Source organism: Agelaius phoeniceus, chromosome 15, assembly GCF_051311805.1.
Source record: "Agelaius phoeniceus isolate bAgePho1 chromosome 15, bAgePho1.hap1, whole genome shotgun sequence".
Taxonomy (NCBI): domain Eukaryota; kingdom Metazoa; phylum Chordata; class Aves; order Passeriformes; family Icteridae; genus Agelaius; species Agelaius phoeniceus.
In genome coordinates this window covers 5,747,501-5,765,359 of record NC_135279.1, presented here as the reverse complement: position 1 = coordinate 5,765,359, position 17,859 = coordinate 5,747,501, and the positions used below count along the sequence as shown (strand labels likewise).

Here is a 17,859-nt window from a genome sequence, read left to right as displayed (position 1 = left end):
CATTAAAAAAAAGACTAAGATCAAAACCACAGACATATCACTCAGCACAGCAGGTGGTGAGGTTTGCAGCAATAACTTGCTCTTGTAAATGTGCATTCCTCAGTCTCAGACCAGTCCCCCGGGAATTTCAATGCCCCAAAGAGACAAAAACTTGCTTTTGAAGGAAAGTGTTGTCCTTTTTAAGGACAGTCTTATTAGACAGAGCTTTAAACAGGCTTTTAAGTACACTGGGGACAACCTACCAAGGACTTTAAAGACACACTGTGAATTTGGTGACCTGTGGATGGTCAAGAGAGAGCAGAGCTGTGGGTTACCTGCTCAGAGCCTCTTTGCAAGAGGCTAGCTGAAGCTCTGAATCCTTCATGTGTCGGCATCAACTGGGTGAATGTGACAAAGGCCAGGCAGTAACCAGTCCTGGAGAGTCCCAGCTGGAGCTGGTGGCAGTCTGTGTTGTGCCTTTGGATGCTGAAACATGAGCATGAGCAGGGAATCCATCCAGGAATGACTCCATGGTAAATGCGTGGCTTCAAACCAAGGGGGCTGAGAGCTCTTGGACATTTCCCACTGGAGTGTGTGCCCACCTTCTGCACCATCACTGACCCCACTGGGTGTGGAACAGTCCCTACCAGGACTAATTTGTCCTGGTTGAGGTGAGACAGCCCCTGTTGTTGCCCTTAAAGCTTTCAAAGCAGGAGCTGGTACCCAGCAGGGTCAGGGAGAAGCAGCAGCTCAGAGCTGTGCATGGCTCCACAGGGACAGGCAGGAATCAGTGACTCTGAAATGGGCCATAAACCATTAGGCTTTGCTAAGTGCCACCTTAGCTTCAGAAAACGGTCATGAAATTGCAAAAGCACTCATTAAAGGTGATATACAGACCCAGAAAGGAGCTTCTCAGAGCAGGCATCAGAGGTAATAAATAACCCACAGCCAATAGCGAGAGCCTGCGGAAAGAAAAATGTGAAGTAAATATGACTCACATTGTACCATTTTCAGAACTGTAATTTGATAAATTGTCTTCAGAGCTTAAAATAACCACAGTGTGTAGCAGCTGTGGGGGGTAGGACCTTGCTAAAGTCCAGCACGTTGCTGCCATTCCTCACTTAGGATGGAGCTGAGGCCTTTGAGAAGGAGACTGAGGGGAGGCTTGGGCTTCCCAACCTCCTCTGCAGCAAAACAAGGCATCAGAATTTTTCATCTTCTCCATCATTTTCTGCAAAATAAATAATCTGACTGTTGTGAAAAGGACGGAAAAATAGGGAGCAAAATAGCATCTCTTGTCAGCTTCCTATCTTGATCTTCTAGTTTTTGTTATCACAAAATATGTTGCTTCATATGGTTTGAGCCCAAAAGCGACTTCTTGTATATTGGAGACTATTAAATTTAATCCAGTTATTCTTCCTGTGACTCAGAAAATTTATGTTTGACTAAAATGAAATACATTTGGTTAAAACAGATCTTCCAGAAAGGCATTTATTCTTCACTTGAAAATACCATGAGACAGAATAGACAGTTACTCTCAGCTGAGTTGACTGCAGGAACCTTGTCCCACGTCAGGTTTGGCAGGTGGATAAATATCACACAATATCACCTGGTGAATGCAGACATCATTTGTGCCTTGCCAGAGGAAAAGTAAATAAAGATCTCCAAAAATTAGCTCCACTTCTTGGAGCCTCTCTTTACTGTTGAAACAAAAGGGATACATATTCTGAATTCAGATCAAAATCTACTGTGATTAGAAGGGAAATGCACACTCATATCATGGCACACTAGAGTATCTTTTCATGATAACTGGACAGCAGAGCTTGAAATCGCTCATTATAATCTGTCTCATAGAGAACAGAGCTGGAGATGTTGTGGTCAGCCTGTGCTGGGAGTGAAATGGTGGATGAAGCTTTCATCCCACCTGTATTTGAGCCAGCCTGAACAGGGGACGTTTTGGGAGCATCAGCAGGGCTGCCTGAGCAGGGAGAGCCTCTGTGCAAGGTGGGACCACAGCTGGGAAATGCTCAGGTCACACCAACATTAAGATAACAATGATGGAATAATTCTCATTTCCCATTTCAAAGCAAAATAAAACCACGCTTTGAAATGGTGATTCAGAGGATGTTGTTTAGTGTGCCCTAAAGACTGTGGGGTTCAATGTGGGCAAGGAGACATTGCTCAAGGTACCATCCACCCTGCAGCTGGTTTGGGACAAAGAGCTAACAGGGTTTTCCCTGGCCTGCAGAGCTTTGCAGGGTGCAGTGGGCAGTGCCAGGCAGTGACCATGGCTGGGTGTGCTGAGCAGGGAGCTTTGCTGGCAGAGATGATGAATGGCTGCACTCCCAGGCAGGAAGGAGAGAGATAGATGCTGGCTGCTCTCCAGTCAATAGATACAATCTATTATTTATAGGCATCTTGTGGACATGGTTATTTGTTTTTTGTGACATGGGAACAGTGCTCTGGCTGATCTGTGCTGTGTGCTCGTGTTCCCTGCTCCTCCTCAGGCTCTCTGCTGCACTCCATCAGAGTGGTTTGTCTGGGGAACAGCAAACCAGGTATTTATCATGTACCTGTAATTAATGCTGAGCATTTTCCTCTGCTCTTTTTCCTGTTTATTTACATTTCTTTTTAGCCCAATTGAAAAAAAATCACAGGTAGACTTCAGTTTTTGAAAGGCAGCAGCATTTTAAATTTCATCAAGATCTTCCCAATACTGAAAGGGTTTAGCCAGTTTTTGAACAAAATCTAAATCAGAAATTGATTAGAACAACAAAAAGAAAAGTTGTGGGGGTTTTTGTTTGTTTTTTTTGATTTTTTGGGGGGGGGGGTTGGTTTTGGGTTTTTTTAGTGAGAGGTTTGATTTGCAGTTTTTTCAAGGAAATTATTTCTGTTCCATCCTTTGTAAACTTACATTTGCAGGGTACTTACTTATTTTGCTAAAAATTTAGCATTAGAGAAATTAGAACCAGCTGCATTTAGCAATCAAAAGGAATTTAATTCCTTCCTGAAAAGAAGGCTGAGCAGGGGTATTTATCTGATGACTCTTCTTGATTTCAGTAAGTGTCTTCTCTGACACTCCAAGCATCTGCCTTGAAAATGGCCTCAAATTGCTCCAGGGGAGATTTAAATTGAAGTTTAGGAAAAATCTCTTCACTGGAATGGTGGCCAGGCATTGGAACAGGTTGCCCAGGGAAGTGGTGGAATTGCCATCCCTGGAAGTGTTCAAAATGTGTGTGCATGTGGTACCTGGGGACGTGGTTTAATGGTGAATTTTAATGGCAGTGCTCTGGTAATGGTTGAAATCTGATCTCAGAGGGCTTTACCAGCCTTGATGATTCCGTGGGGACAAAGCTCAGGTTCATTCATTTCTGCTGGTTTGCTTGGTGAGCTGGCTTTCTTTGAGAATAAAAGTAAGAAAATCAGGACTTTGACTTCTGGAAAAGTCTCTTTGCCTTCTAAAAGTGATTGCAAATGATGTTGCAATTATCTCTACCTGGCAGAGTTAATTATGTCCAGGGAGAGCAAACTCAGGTCACAGGTAACAGCAGCACTTGCAAATCACCAGGAACTGATGACCACACTTATTTCTAAAATGCACTTAACCAGGGAAAGTTACTCACCAGAGGAACAGCTTGACAAATTGCACAATATCCAACTGAACAGTCCCCTTTGGAGTTTGTGCACTTCCATGGCAACCAGAGCGTGGCAGCCAGGGGAAAATGGAAATTCTTTTAAAATAATCATCCTTGCTGTCCTTTTTTTTTCATTTGGAAAGAAAGAGGAAATAACCAACTGAGAAAGCATTGTTGGAACGATGCAATTTGTTCTGTAAAGGAAAAATTCGTCTTTTGAATTTGCACACTCTGCCATCTGAAAATGTCTAAATGCTGCAGAGGTAATGAATGCTTCCTCCACTGACCTGTAAGCTACTTCCTCAGGATGCTTTTCCTTTCAGGCATATTTAATCACTCTCCCACAGTTCTGACTTTGGGCCTTTGGCATTGAGGTTGCTGGGGGACAGCAAGAAATTTGCTGAAACTCCTCCCATTGAGTGACAGATTCACTAATCCACCAGCTGTGTTTAAAATAAGTCATCAAACACTTCATCTAAAAGCAGATATATTAGCCTAAAAATACTTTTGCAATTTTTTTCTTCAGGACTAAATAAATGTTTCTCATGTTTTTCGTTGAAAACATAGTTGAAAATAGCAGGGGGGAAAGTGCATTTCCCTTTTTTTAAAATATCTTGGGATGTTTTATGTGAAAGAGTGTAGATTTAAAATAGATATTAGGAAGAATTCTTGCCTGTGAGGGTGGTGAGGCCCTGGCACAGGTTGCCCAGAGCAGCTGTGGCTGCCCAACCCCTGGAAATGTTCAAGGTCGGGTTGGATGGAGCTTGGAGCAACCTGTGAAAGTTGTCCCATGGCAGAGGATTGGAATGAAATGGACTTAAAAATCCCTTTCAACCCACACCATTCTGTGTTCTCTGACATGGAACTGGAAGGTGCTGTTTGTGTTTCTAGTGCTGGGCACTGACTCAGGATGGTGAGGAGCACTGATATTTCCAGGGCAGCCTTCTGGCGCTCAGCACCTCCTCCCTGACAACAGCAAGAGACTCTCAGAGCCTCCAGGGACCCCCCTGCTGTCCTCAGACTTGCTGATTTTCAGTCAGTGAGAGAAGCAGGCTTTTCCCCATTTCCTTTCCTCTCAATAACGAGCTGTTCCTGAGCAGTCAGCTCAGCTGGGCTCTGCAGGCAGGACTGAGTGTGGTTGTGTCTCTCTAATAGTTAGGTCGACTGCCAAGTGTTTTTGTCAAAGAATAAGGGTTGTGAGGAGCTGAATGGCCTCTACCTCCCTCAGGTGCTGTCCTCTGCAAGGCTGCCTCTCACACGCTGCTTTAATGTTGGCACTCCAAAAAAATATTGTAGCTAAGATGGGAAGCCCTGAGCATGTTTTCACAGGGAAGCCCTGCTTAAATAACTCTTCCATATGCTGTACATTACTTTTATCAGCACTGAGATACCATGTGCACACTCACTGGATACGCATTTGAATGAGCTTTGGACTCCTTGATTCAAATTGCTCTGGCTCAGGAAACACAAAAAGCATCCACAGCTGCTCTTTGCTGGTGTCACCCCCACAGCTGGCCTTCCACTGGGGGGCTCAGAGTTCTGCCTTTATTCCAATGGAATTTGGCTTTTATGGGGCCTATTCTGCTTTTGTGTCAGATTTCATCCCAACTACTTGTCCTTGTAACTGGGGAAGCACCGTATCCCCTTTTTCAGGAAAAGTTCAGGAATGCATTTGTCCACTGAGCAATTCCCATTGTGACACCCCAAGATGGTGAGCAGTTAAGACAAATTTATTGAAATAGGACAGATGTAACATTTTGTAACAATGGCTTTTCAGGCCATAAATCTCAGAGAGAGGCTGAGTAGGAATTTATGATAGAATTTGTGTTATTTTTAGGGCTGTGTTTTGTTCTAGGGGCGTTGGCAGTTGCATCTAACCCTCCCCTTACTCCGGGGTGCTGGGGCTGGTTGTAGAAGCGGTTGCAGGGTGTGGTTGATCAGTGAGTTTGGGGGTCTCTTTTGTCTCTTTGGTGATTGTTATGGTTTATTTTGGGGGGATGTTGGTAGTGTTTGTTTATCCAGTGTCATTGGTGGCGGATCCTTATCCAGAGGCTTGGGGTAGTTGAGGTGTTGTTGGTTATGGCCTTGGGATAGGGTTGGTTAGGGTTGATAACATCGTTACCGTGTTATCCATTGTGAAAGGCTTGAGGAAGCCAAGTCACTGGGAAAGGCAAAATGTGGATCTTGCTAAGAAATTGGGGTAAAAATCCTTATGTGCTCGGGCAGGGTCTGGAGTTGGAGAGGGCAGAGCCTGGTATCACCTCTGAAGTCTTCCATGCTGTCTTTGCCTTCCCTCCATTTCCACATGGATCAAAGGAGCAGCTGGAGAGCAGCTGGAGAGCAGCTGATTCATATGCTCAGATGGCAGGAAAGGGCACAGAGCTCGTGCACACAGCCCTTTCCTTAAACAGCAGCAGCACACTTGATGGCATTCAATCTATTTAATAAAATCATGCAGTAATTCTGATTAGTGCCTACCCAGAAGAGTTGCTGCTTACCCTCAGATCCAAAGGCTAAGCAGCAATAATCCAATCATGGTAATCATAACTTACTACTTTGATCTTCAGATAAAAGAGTCTATAGAAGTGCAAAAGTGTTACATCACCGTTATTTGGACAACTTCAAAGCATGTTTTATACACTAATGAATTCTCCCAACTCAGTCTGACGAGGAGTAATAGAAGGAGAGTGTGTGAACAGAGGAGTAGAGGGGAAGGAGATGAGTCCTCATGTGGTGAAAGGGAAAAGCAATAAAATAAGCACTTGTGCCCTGTGTATAAGATGTGATGAAGAGTCCACGAGGGTCCAGCTGCAGGAGCCAAGTGCACAGGATGTTCTCCCATAGAAGGAATTTTCTCTTCTCTCATTTCTTGAAGCTTGCAATAAGAAGAGAAATCTCAGGCTGCAGAGAGGAAAACAGAGGGAGGGGGCAGCTTTTCATCTCAACAGTGCTTCTGAAGCCTTAAAAAAAGATTTAAAAAATCACCAAATGGATCTTGGCAGGTGAAATAGGGGAGAGCAGAAAACCTGAATTTGTTTTCCCCTCACAGTTTGGGAGTTTTAATGTTAAAACACAGGCACACCTGTGCACATAAAACTCTTCTAAAAACACTGTCTGGGGAGAGCAGATTCATTCCTCACCACTTCTACAAGAGATATAGTATGTCCCTGTACAAAAAAGAAAGGCTCCAAACTGAAACTAGAGAAAATCCAACTTGTACGGTCCTGGTAAAGAATCACATTTTAAATTAGAAATGAGAGATAAAATGAAGGGAATATTTGGAAAGATTGCCAAAGTTAATATCTTCCAGGGCAGAAAATACTCTCCTTCCAGAGCAAAGCCTGTCTCTCATCAGATTGGGAAATCTGACAAAAGACAGGAAAAAAAAAATAAAAGAAAATGAACCAAGGCAAGACTCCCTGGAAGAAGTCTGAAGTAGGTTATTGTAGCATTATTGCCCAGAAGTCTCAGAAATGGAGCTCTAGTGTGAGCAAAGGTAGATGGCTAAAGAGGATATTGGAAAAATGAAGAACTGATGGCATTTAATCCAAAACATATTAAATCTTTTGGGGAAAAAAAGCAGCTTTTTCATCAAGTAGACTTTGAAGAAGAGACTGTGGGAGACCATATGGAATCCAGCAACTCAGTAAAGGACATTGGCACAATAGGCTGTTGCTCAAAAAGAAGGATGAGTGCTGTTAAATTTGGGGCCACCTGAGGTTGAGGAAGTTCCTGAATAATGAATCTCCTGGGGCTCTCCAGCAACTGCTTCTGACAAAATTTTATGCTTGTCACCTTGTGAGTTTTTCTCAGCAAAGTGAACAAATGTCATCAGAGTGAGAAAAATACATGAAGAGCCTTTTTCACAGTGAAATTTTTGCTCAAAGGCATGACAAGAATTGGGGTTTTAATCCTTGTAGTGATTGCTGGCAAAACAGCAGAAGAGGGATGACTTTGCCTTTCTCTGGAGCTGCCAAGCAGCCCAAAGTGACCACGTGTTTCTCAGCAAATCACTATCTAAACATCCATCCCTTGAAGCAGCCTGTCTGCCACAGGGAGAGGCACACTGTGCCTGTACTTCAGAGGATGATCAGATCTACCTCTCTGCCTTTCAGCTACACTCTTATTTTTTCTTAGGGTCCCACCTCACCCCTTTATCCTGGCCCTGCATTTGTACTGGTTTTAGCTGCCCTCTGGAAGAGTTGAGTCCGTTATCCTGCATTTTTTGGGTTAAACATCTCATTTCAGCAGCCAGGGATGCTGTGCAGGGATGGCAGTGATACCTCAGTCCTGCAGTTCTGCTCTGTTGGAGTATTTTTATGGGTCCTGCTGAAGTTCAAGAGGGCTTGCTGCCCATGTCAGTCCCAGTTTGCTTGGCATCTAGTGCTCCCAACACCCCTCTAGCTGAGCAGGTGAGTTGTGCTTGTTGAGGATGCACAGGCATCATTTTGGGGACATACAAGGGCACCACCTGCTAAGTGCTGTGGAGTGCACACATCACCCACCCCCTGCATGGCTGGGCCCATTTGATGCTGCCTCTGCCTGCTGGAATTCAGCATCTCAGGAAGGGGAATTGGGCAAAGCAGCAGCTCAGAGGTAAATTCCACCTGGTGGCCATTGCTTCAGGCCACCCACCCAGGACAGGTTCATACGTGTGATTCATCCTCTTCTCCCACAGCTGGGAAGTAAATTAGAGAGATGGAGTAAACTATCCAGGATCCCATAAAGTAGCAGGGCTTCACAGGGAACAGAAAAACCCAGCTCCTGGATGCTAGTCCTCTGATTAGGCTTAGGCACCTCTTGCCTGTCAAAATGCTAAGTGAATGCCTGGAAAACAGCACGGAGCTGCTCCTGCAGTCATGCTTATACTTAGCACTGCAGTAATCCAGGGCCCAATGAGTGGAGAACCACAAGTGGCATGATGCATTTCTGACTAAGCAGGAAAACTCATTTTAGAATGAGGTTTTGCCCATTAAAGGGAAATTGAAGGGGGAAAAAATGCCAACATATTCTGCAAAAGAAGAGATGAAACAGTAGGAGAGAGAGCATACACTGCTGTCCAAAGCCATTAGCTTAGGCAGAAAGAAACAGTAAATAAACCATGATTTATAATTAACGCCTCACAGATACACATCCCCCCATTGGATCTGGGAGATTCTGTGTGTTTGCAGAGATCACATTCAGTTGATGCAATATTTACACTGTGAGCATCCACGAGGCCTCTTCTTATAGGCACTTGTGCTGGGATTCCATAATCCATACTGCCTCCTTCCAGCACGTTGGCTTTGGGGTGAGATGGACTGGCAGGGTTTGCCTGAAATCACAAGAGCAGATCTCCAGCCCATATGCAAAAGTTAAGAAGCCCTAAATTTTTTTTTCCTTTTCTTTTTAACAAGAATTAGAGAGAAAAAAACCCAGGACAGAGCCAGCATGGGATTCCCAGTACCTGTGCACCCTCAATTTCCTTACCCTGCCTCCCTGGTTAGTGTTACCCACAGGGAACCAAAATGTGCAGCTCTTAGCTCTGTAGAAAAGTTGTGAGATAGAAAGAAAGAATTTGCACCTCTGGGAGAAGTAAATGAGAATATCATTGGAAAACATTATTACTTCTGTATTTGTAAGGGCTTTCCTGACACTGCATGTTGAAACCCAGCACTGCAGTCAGGGCTCCAAACTCTTGTACCAGGAGCTAGGATTCAATAACAAGTAAAAGCAAACTCATATGGCAAGAAAATTAGTAATGCAGCATGAACAGAGAAACTTGCATTATGATCCCTCGAATTTTATGGCAAACAGTTGTGAGCTCATTCAAAACCCTTCATGGCACAGCAGAGAGTAAGAGGATAAGAGCTCTGCATTCTGTACTTGATGGATGCACCCAGAGCTGATCCCAGCTCCACAACCCCACACTGAATTTCTTCCTTTGCCTTTTCAGCAAATCTGGGGTTTGTGTCAGGAGGCAAAGTGGTGACACCAACCATGCCAGATGGTCTGTGACACAGAGGAAAAGCAAAGCTCTTGACATTGACAGAGTTTAATACTGAAAATTTGCTTAAAATAAGAGCAAAACTGGTGCAAAATGCTTGCAATTAATCCACTACCGAGTCAGATTTCAGGCAGAAGCATGGAATTGTCTAGATCAGTATCAAATTCACAGAGCTGTGTTGGAGATCAGAGGCTCTGTGTGGGTAGAAGACCAGAAGTAGATTTGACCCACAATCAGTAGCACAAGCACAGAAGAGCTTTTCTTTCAACAGTTTTGCATAAATTCATTCAGTGACAAATATGTCAGTTGAGCAAGTGAGCCTTTATTAGACTTGAATTTAGCAGCAAATCTGGGAAATCCTCCCAAAGCAACTATGGCTTCAGGATCCCAGATTTGCACTTCTAATTAAAACACTGTCAGTTTAGGTGTAATTCTCCATAAGGAATGGATCTGGGGAGGGGGAAGGGAGAAGTGGGAAAAAACTGAGATGGTGCTTGAACAGTTTTCCAATGAGGTTTATTCTGTATATTTTCTGATGATCTTGTTAATATTTTTTTGCAGAAATGTATTGTTCTCTTCTAATAGATGCCAAAGCAGAGGCAAACTCCTGCTGGCTTTTCCTACCTTCCATGAGGGATAAGATCAAAGAGAAAATTGTTTGATCAACGATTGCATTTTGTTTTAAGAAATGAGATTATAGATGCATGATTTTCTATTTCTGTATGATCCATCAATGCTAAGGCTAAAATATTAGAACAAATCTCTTCCTGGGAACAAAGGGAACTTACAATTCCTTTCTGTATTCCACTAGCAAAATGCAGTTATTTTTGCAAGGAAAGATTTTTAATAAATCATGTAAGTAAAAAAATCAAAAATATTACTTTCGGCTTGGCCATCTGCAGTATTTTTATTGGGCAGATTTAAAATAGCACATTTCAGAATTATCTTTTAAATTTTATATGCAGTAGGTAAGGATATAATGTACTATAAATGCTAAAAGATAATTATTTGTAAGAGAAAGCTGAAACAAAATTGTTTACCATGTTAAAATTATACCATTTAGTCTTTCAGAAATTAAACTATAAGTAAAAGCAAAAAGCAAAGCTTGAACAGACCCAAAACAACCATTTTCAGAGTGCTACTTTTAGAGGACATTTGCAGCCGTTATCTTTGCATTCCAAATGAGAATATTAAGGTTTTATTTACAATTTCAGAGTTTTCCACGGTCCTGAAATCTTGGTTCCCAGCCAGCTCTAATTTTAAGTAGATTGTGCACTGTGGATAATGAGGGCAGAGTATTTACTACTTACTCCTGCAAGGGTAATGATGGAAAGGAGCATCCTGTTCTTGCCAGTTCTGGGAGGCACAGGCAGGATCCCAAGCCAGGGACAAGAATGGGGGTGTGTTATTTTACACAGCACAGGCAGGGATAGAAGAAATCAAGATATCTTATTTTGGATTGTGTAGGAGAGTCTAGGTGCAGAAGAAATAACACAGGTTGAAAAAAGTGCAGTCTGGTCTATTTAGATGTTTTACCCCTTTTTGCACCCCATTCATAAAAGCCTCTTATACTTACCCTTACTTATTTTAGTCCAATTTTATTTAGACCCTGCTATTTGCAAGAATTACGATGATAATCAACATGAATGAATCCAGAGGTCAAATAGACAGATCCAAATATCTGAGCCTTAGCACATCTTTAAAGTCCTAACTAGGGTGCTCAGTCTCAGCTTAGCTCTGCAGGGGCTGAGTTAGTGACTCCTTTCCACTCAGCAGGGAGCTGATTCCTTCATGTTATGCTTGAACAGCTACAGGGACACGTCCTCATGCAAGAGGATTTAAACCCCACAGCACCCATTAGTGAAGAGAAAAGGACTTGAGCCAGGGCTCAAGCTGCAGAACATTTCTGTTATACAAGGTCATTTTTTGTTACCTAGCTCCAGAGTGAGACTTTCAAAACCTCACAGTGACTTCAAAGTACAAGATGTATCTACTCCTCTGTGACTGCTCTTAATAGAGCATAAACATAAATTCTAATTCCCACTGGTTTTTGACCAGGCTTTAGCTCCCTAATGTTGAAGTCACTCATGTCAGAAATCAGACAATATCTCCTAAATTAAAAGGCACTTTGCAAATACGTCCTGTGATGGAGGTTGGGTCTGCTGTTCATCTGCTGGGTCTGCAGAAGAAGCAGAACAAGGTGGTAACAGATATTGCCTTTGCAAGCACTTACCATTTTAAGCAGGCATTGGCTCAGTCTAAACAGACAAGAGAAACCCAACTTGTTCTGTTCAGCCTGTGTTCACTGCTCCCAAGCCAGGGTGTCACAGGGGATCACATCTGCTGGTGTGGTGTTCATCATGACTATCACTACATTGTTTATTGAACTGCTCTGTCCTCCCAGATTCTCCACCACTGCCAGCTCTCCCTTGTGGTAAGTGCTGCACAGCCATGGAGCAAAAGGGCCATGTCCTGTAGATCCCATGGGCTCAGTGTTTTCTCTGCTGTGCATTTCAGCACTTTTGGTTCACAGCTTCCAGCTCCAAGTCAATCCAGCAATGAGGGCAAACATTGCCTACTAGCAGTGTCACAACAAATCATCACACACATGTGAGGCCCCTGCCATGCTGGCAGCCCCAGCAAGCTGCTGACCTCCTCTCCTCTCCTCCACAGCATGTGAGAGTGAGCACCTCCCTCCTCCTGACATGAGGAGGAATGACCAGCACCAGCAGCAGGGATAGCCCAGATGAAGCCAGTCCATGATGGACACACAAATCCTGCCTGCATCCTTCTGTCTCCCTGGGGAAAGAAATAGCCCCTTCTCCCTCTTCCCCCAGCCCTCCCTGTTACCTGCCAGTCTCAGCAGCCCAAAGTTACTTCTCCATGCTGTCAATGCCAGGTGTGAAGCTGGGAAGCACAAACCATCTGCAGCTGAGTGCAGGCAGCCCCCTGGGCTTAGCTGGTGGTGAATATCTGTGTTGAGGGTCTGGAGGCAGGAATCTGGCTGACTGCAGCTGAAGGGATTGAAATCAGTCGCAGAAATATCCCAGCTTCATCAGGAAGGAAAGGCTTTATAATTTGCAGCTGGAGATGAATAAGATTATTTGCCATGCAAATGGATTTTGCCAGCTCAAAGTGGCCTTCATCAGCAGAGATTGTTGTATTTGACATTATCTGGTTACTTTTGTTTAATGCCTCTGTGCCTTTTCTGAGCGCTTCCTTCCCTGAGCACACATCATCCAGACTAATTTTCTTCCTCTTCCTCATCAATCTGAAGATGTGTGAGTTGAATCTATAGCTGCCTCCCTCCCCAGTCCCTCTCCAAATATGAAACAAATGGTAAAGCTGTATGTGCTGACAGTCCTGCAGGCTGAGTGTCCTCTGCAGATGGGATGCAAGATGCTCACATTTGTCTCACCTAACTTTAGCCCTTAGCTGGTCTGGGATATCTCTGTTACCATCCCATAAACCATATTTCTGCAGAGTGACTCAGATCAGCAGAAAGACAATGCTGAAACATGGTCCCCTGCTGAGAAATAAATGGTGTTTCTCACAGGCAGGTCCTCCTTAGCCAGGCTGTCTGGCTTTATCAAACAGCATTGTATGTTCCCTTCTGTCTGGGACAGCGCTCTGCATCTAGAGAAGGAGCATATAAATAATTAAGACAGAATGCCTGAATGCTGACATCATTCTAAAATCCTCTTCCACTCTTAAAAAACATTTGAAAAGATTTTAATATTAATGCCTGCTTGACTTATTTGCCTCTATAGCTATCAAATGGTTACAGTTAATTGGCTATTTGATTGCAGACAGTACAAAACACCTAGATTTTAAAGCATTATTATGAACATCTTGTCTAACCATCTGCTGAATACAAAAGAGAGAATGTCAGTAGGCAAATTATTCATTAAGACCATAACTCCTCTCTGAGCTTCAATATGTCTTACAGAAAAACACAGGGGTTGTTTTTTTAAACTTCAGGTGGTGGAGGAGCTCACCAGAAGATCACAGCTGAGCAGTGTTTCTGGTCTGCTTCCATGCTGGTGCTACTTCCTGCCAGAGTACATGGTACAACAGAGACCTCAACAGAGGCATTGTTGATGGGCATTGCCCCCTGCCCAGCTAAACTTTCTCATAATTATCTCCATGTCTTATTATTAATATTGTACTCTGAAAGGAATTGAAAATCAAAGCAAATTCTCTCAGTTTATTGCTAATTTTTTTTTTTCACTGTGAATTTATTTATTCCCCACTCTAATTACATCAACACCTTTAAAAGCAAATTAGGAACTGAGACAGACTTCTGGCTTCCTTGGAAGCAGCTGGAGAGTGGGACTTTGGGTAAATGGCCAGGTAATGATGGGCCTGCAAGAACAAGCTGCACCTTTCAGACCTTCCCCCTGCTCCTGCCTGACTCTCCTCTCTGTGCCCAGGTCTCTCTCCGGCCGCATAGTGGGTGGCGTCTGGTGGTTCTTCACCTTGATCATCATATCCTCCTACACAGCTAACCTGGCTGCCTTCCTCACCGTGGAGAGGATGGTGTCCCCCATCGAGAGCGCAGAGGACTTGGCCAAGCAGACAGAAATCGCCTATGGCACCCTGGAAGCTGGCTCCACTAAAGAATTTTTTAGGGTAAAAAGGAAACTTTAATGCAAACGTTTTTCTTAGCTTCTTGTTTGGCAAGTGCTCCGGGTCCATCCTCTCTCGTCCTCAGCTCAGGTCTGTTTTTTTTTTCACTTGCTTCCCCTCACCATGTTACAGCCTGCCAGAAGATTGGCAGTGACTCCAGTGCATGTGATATTCTGTAGTTGTGAACACAAATATGGAATATCCATGAGCCTCCCCACGTTACCAAGGACCTGCTCTGAGCAACTCCAAATGAAACTGTCTCCAGATTTCCAGCTTGGTTTGCCCTTGGTTTGATCTGAAAATTCACTTTGTATGAGAATATGGGCCAGAAAATCAGAGATTGATCTGGGCTCTGGTGCAGAAGTGGTAACATCCTGTTACCCCTTTTGGCTTCCTTGTCCCATTTGATGTGTGGGTGTGTGTTCAATCCAAGCTGGAAATGCCAGGGGGCACCCAAACGTCCGTTAACGCTTCTGTTGGGTTTCTGCTGTCCTACGCAGCGATCCAAAATAGCAGTGTTTGAGAAGATGTGGACATACATGAAGTCAGCCGAGCCCTCCGTTTTTGTGAGGACGACGGAGGAGGGGATGATCCGGGTGAGGAAGTCCAAAGGGAAGTATGCTTACCTCCTGGAGTCCACCATGAACGAGTACATCGAGCAGCGGAAGCCCTGCGACACCATGAAGGTGGGAGGTAACTTGGACTCCAAGGGCTATGGTATTGCAACGCCAAAGGGCTCTGCGCTCAGGTAAGTAGCTTGGGTTTGCTTCCTTTTGCCAAACCACCCAGCAAATCAATGTATGCACACAGTTCAATCTCCATTGCCATGTTAATCACGAAAGCTTGGGGCAAGGAGGGGGGAGAGGTGGAGGAAAAAAGGGTTGTGACCACTCAGTGGGATGTGCAGGGAAGTAAAATGCCCAGCTTCCACTGAGCAGCAATGGGAGTGTCTAATTCTTCAAGCCCTGCATTTGGAAACTGGATCCTGGCTGATCCACTTGCTATGAATGTGTCTGCTGTATGAGGTGATGGCAGGGGGCTGCTGTGGTGTAACCATTGGTTTCACAGAGCTTTATCCAGAAGGGACGCTCATCCTGTGCCATGTGAACTGCACAGCTTTGCAGAGTATGGGATTACCCTGGCTTGGATCCATGCTTGCAGAGGGAGTTCTCATGGGGAAAGCATTTTGGTGTTTCCTAAAACGAAATGCTGGTTGGAAGAGGTGGGAAGTCCATCTTGAAAAGCCCTGCAAAGGGTGGGCATTTTCATTGCCTGAGTCAATTCAGATCCCAGCAAGCACCAAATTTATAGCAAGTCCAAAGGGGTACAAGCACTGCATTTCTGAGCCCAGACCTGCAGCTGCCACGTGCCTTTGCCTATTGGCCTGTGAAGTATATTCAGAGACCTTCCTCTAAAAGAAAGAACTCTTTAAGAGCACAAACCCAGGCCTGAGTTGGTAGCAGAGCCTGGGCACTGCATACAGCTGCACTCCTGGACATGAGCATCCATCATGAAAACTGACCTGCTCAGAAGAGCATTGCCACAGTCCACAGACTGGTATTGTGATCTTGGACACATCAGAAGTGTGGTTCCTTTTGGCAGCAGCCTTGTCAATTCCTCCCCTTACAATCATGAGGAACATGAGTTGCAATGGTTTAGTAAACCATTAGATTACCAAACCAAACCATGAGATTACCAAACCAAACCATGAGATTACCAAACCATTAGATCTCTGGATCTGTAGCATTAAATACTCAGAATGATACTCCAATGTATTTCATTACTGAGTTATTTGTTAATGAAAGCATATTGACCAGAAGTGTGTGTGTGGCCTTATAGTTGTTTGTTAACATGACCCAATGCAGAGACATTTAATGCATGATCTCTGGATTTCTAGAAACCAGATTATTACCAGATGACCATGTGCAGAAGGATCTGTCTGGTCACACAGTGCCCAAGCCAAAGCCAGCCCAAAGAATCAAAGGTGCATCAACTGGTAGTGGACAGGACCCAAGGATTCTGATTACTACAGTCCTTAGGTCAGCTCACACTCGATTCAGCACTTCCAATATCAGTAGTAACTTTAGAGAAACTGGTGTGACACCCTGCAGGTGACAACCTGCACCACCAGTGCACATGGTCCAGAAGGAAATTCTTGCATCCGGTGCAGTTCAGGCTCTGAAATGACTCAGGTACCTCCAGCTGAAGGTGGACATATTCTCACAGCTTTGAGATGCTTTCTGTTGCACACCTTCAACTCTTTGTTTTCAGTCTTGCAAATATGGAAATTAGGATACAGGGATGATTCTATTTAATTAATTACTTATTTAAACATCAGTCTTGGATCCTAATTTTGATATCACAAAAACAAACAAACAGGAACATCCTACCTGTCTTGTAATTATTGGCATGTGAAAGAGCCATTTTTCATACTTCTAAGAACAATAGACCACAAGAATGAAAATCACATCAATCATTTTACTTTTGCAACCCCAAACATCCCTCTGCTAGGCATGACTCCAAAAAATTTCTAACATTTCTTTCTGTTTCCTCTTTTTCATCCTGGCTGCATGTAGAACAAATATCTTATGGGCCTAATGGCAAAGGAGGAATGCTTGATTTTCCATCTGATGGTGTTTCTTTGGAACAGTTCCTGTCCATTTTCTGTCCCATTGTGTCTGTTTTGTTCCTGTTGTTTTAATTGTTTTAATCTCAGTAGTTCCCTACAGTCCTCATGTAGTGTCTGTTCTCCCCCTGGGGTCCTGCTCGTGAGAGGTTGCCCTGAGCAAGGGGACAGCCCTGAGGTGTCTGCCCAGCACGGTCATCCTGCCTCCCACTCAGTCTCCATCTTCACCCACTCCCATCCACAGAGCAAAGGCTCTGAGCCAGGATTGCAGGAGGTTTGTGACCTTGTATCATCAGGTGTGTTTTAGAAGCTGGGCATTGTAGCTAGACCAGTTTTCCTGCGTTTAGGATAGCTGGTTAGGAAAGAATCCTAGAGAGAAACTACAGGAGGATTCACCATATATTTTTCTTACTTCTACATGGGCAAACAATGCCAAGATGCTGCCACAGATGAATGAAAACAGGGTTGATAATCCAGAAATAATTCTACATGTGGTAGTAGGTGCAAACAGCCTTTTCAGAAGATCAGAATCTTTCAGAAGATTTGGTCTCTTGGACTGCTAAAAGAATTTACTTCTTCCTCCTAGGTGAATCTGGCTTTGAATATCTTTTGGCCTCCAGATGTTAAAATTAAGTTGCATTTAGGCATGTCTGAGAAGGGCAGTAATGGGAGAGCAGAAATTTCACCTTTCAACACCAGCAAGTTCAATCTGTGATCCTGCCTGACATGAGATAGTCACCCTGCTGCAAAACACACCCAATTAGCCAGGAGGAGATCTTCTCCACTGCTGTACAAATGATCATAAAAAGGGAAAAAAGCCAAATTATCTGAAACAGGATAAAGAAAACCCAAGAAATTCCCTGTAGGTCTGGACTCAGGGACTAGAGAGGTTTTTGAGATGGCAATCTGTGAGAGCAAGTTCTTCAGAGCAGCCATATTGACATTAAAGTTCCATAAAACAGAAGTCAGCTTTTCCAGGGTCTGTGAGTAAACACAAAATGTTC

The 17,859-nt window shown here is 43.9% G+C and overlaps 1 protein-coding gene across 3 annotated transcripts in view; it reads left to right on the top strand.

Annotated features, from left to right (window-relative positions):
* Positions 1-17,859, top strand: part of GRIA1 (glutamate ionotropic receptor AMPA type subunit 1) — a 121,514-nt gene that overhangs the window by 88,370 nt on the left and 15,285 nt on the right. For all 3 annotated transcript variants that reach the window (XR_013184352.1, XM_054642762.2, XM_054642761.2), the window contains exons 12-13: positions 14,034-14,232; positions 14,730-14,977. Coding sequence is in view for 2 of the 3 variants with exons in the window: in XM_054642762.2 (XP_054498737.1) it covers positions 14,034-14,232; positions 14,730-14,977 (447 nt within the window). In the remaining variant the exon portion in view is untranslated. The remainder of the gene's footprint in view (positions 1-14,033; positions 14,233-14,729; positions 14,978-17,859) is intronic.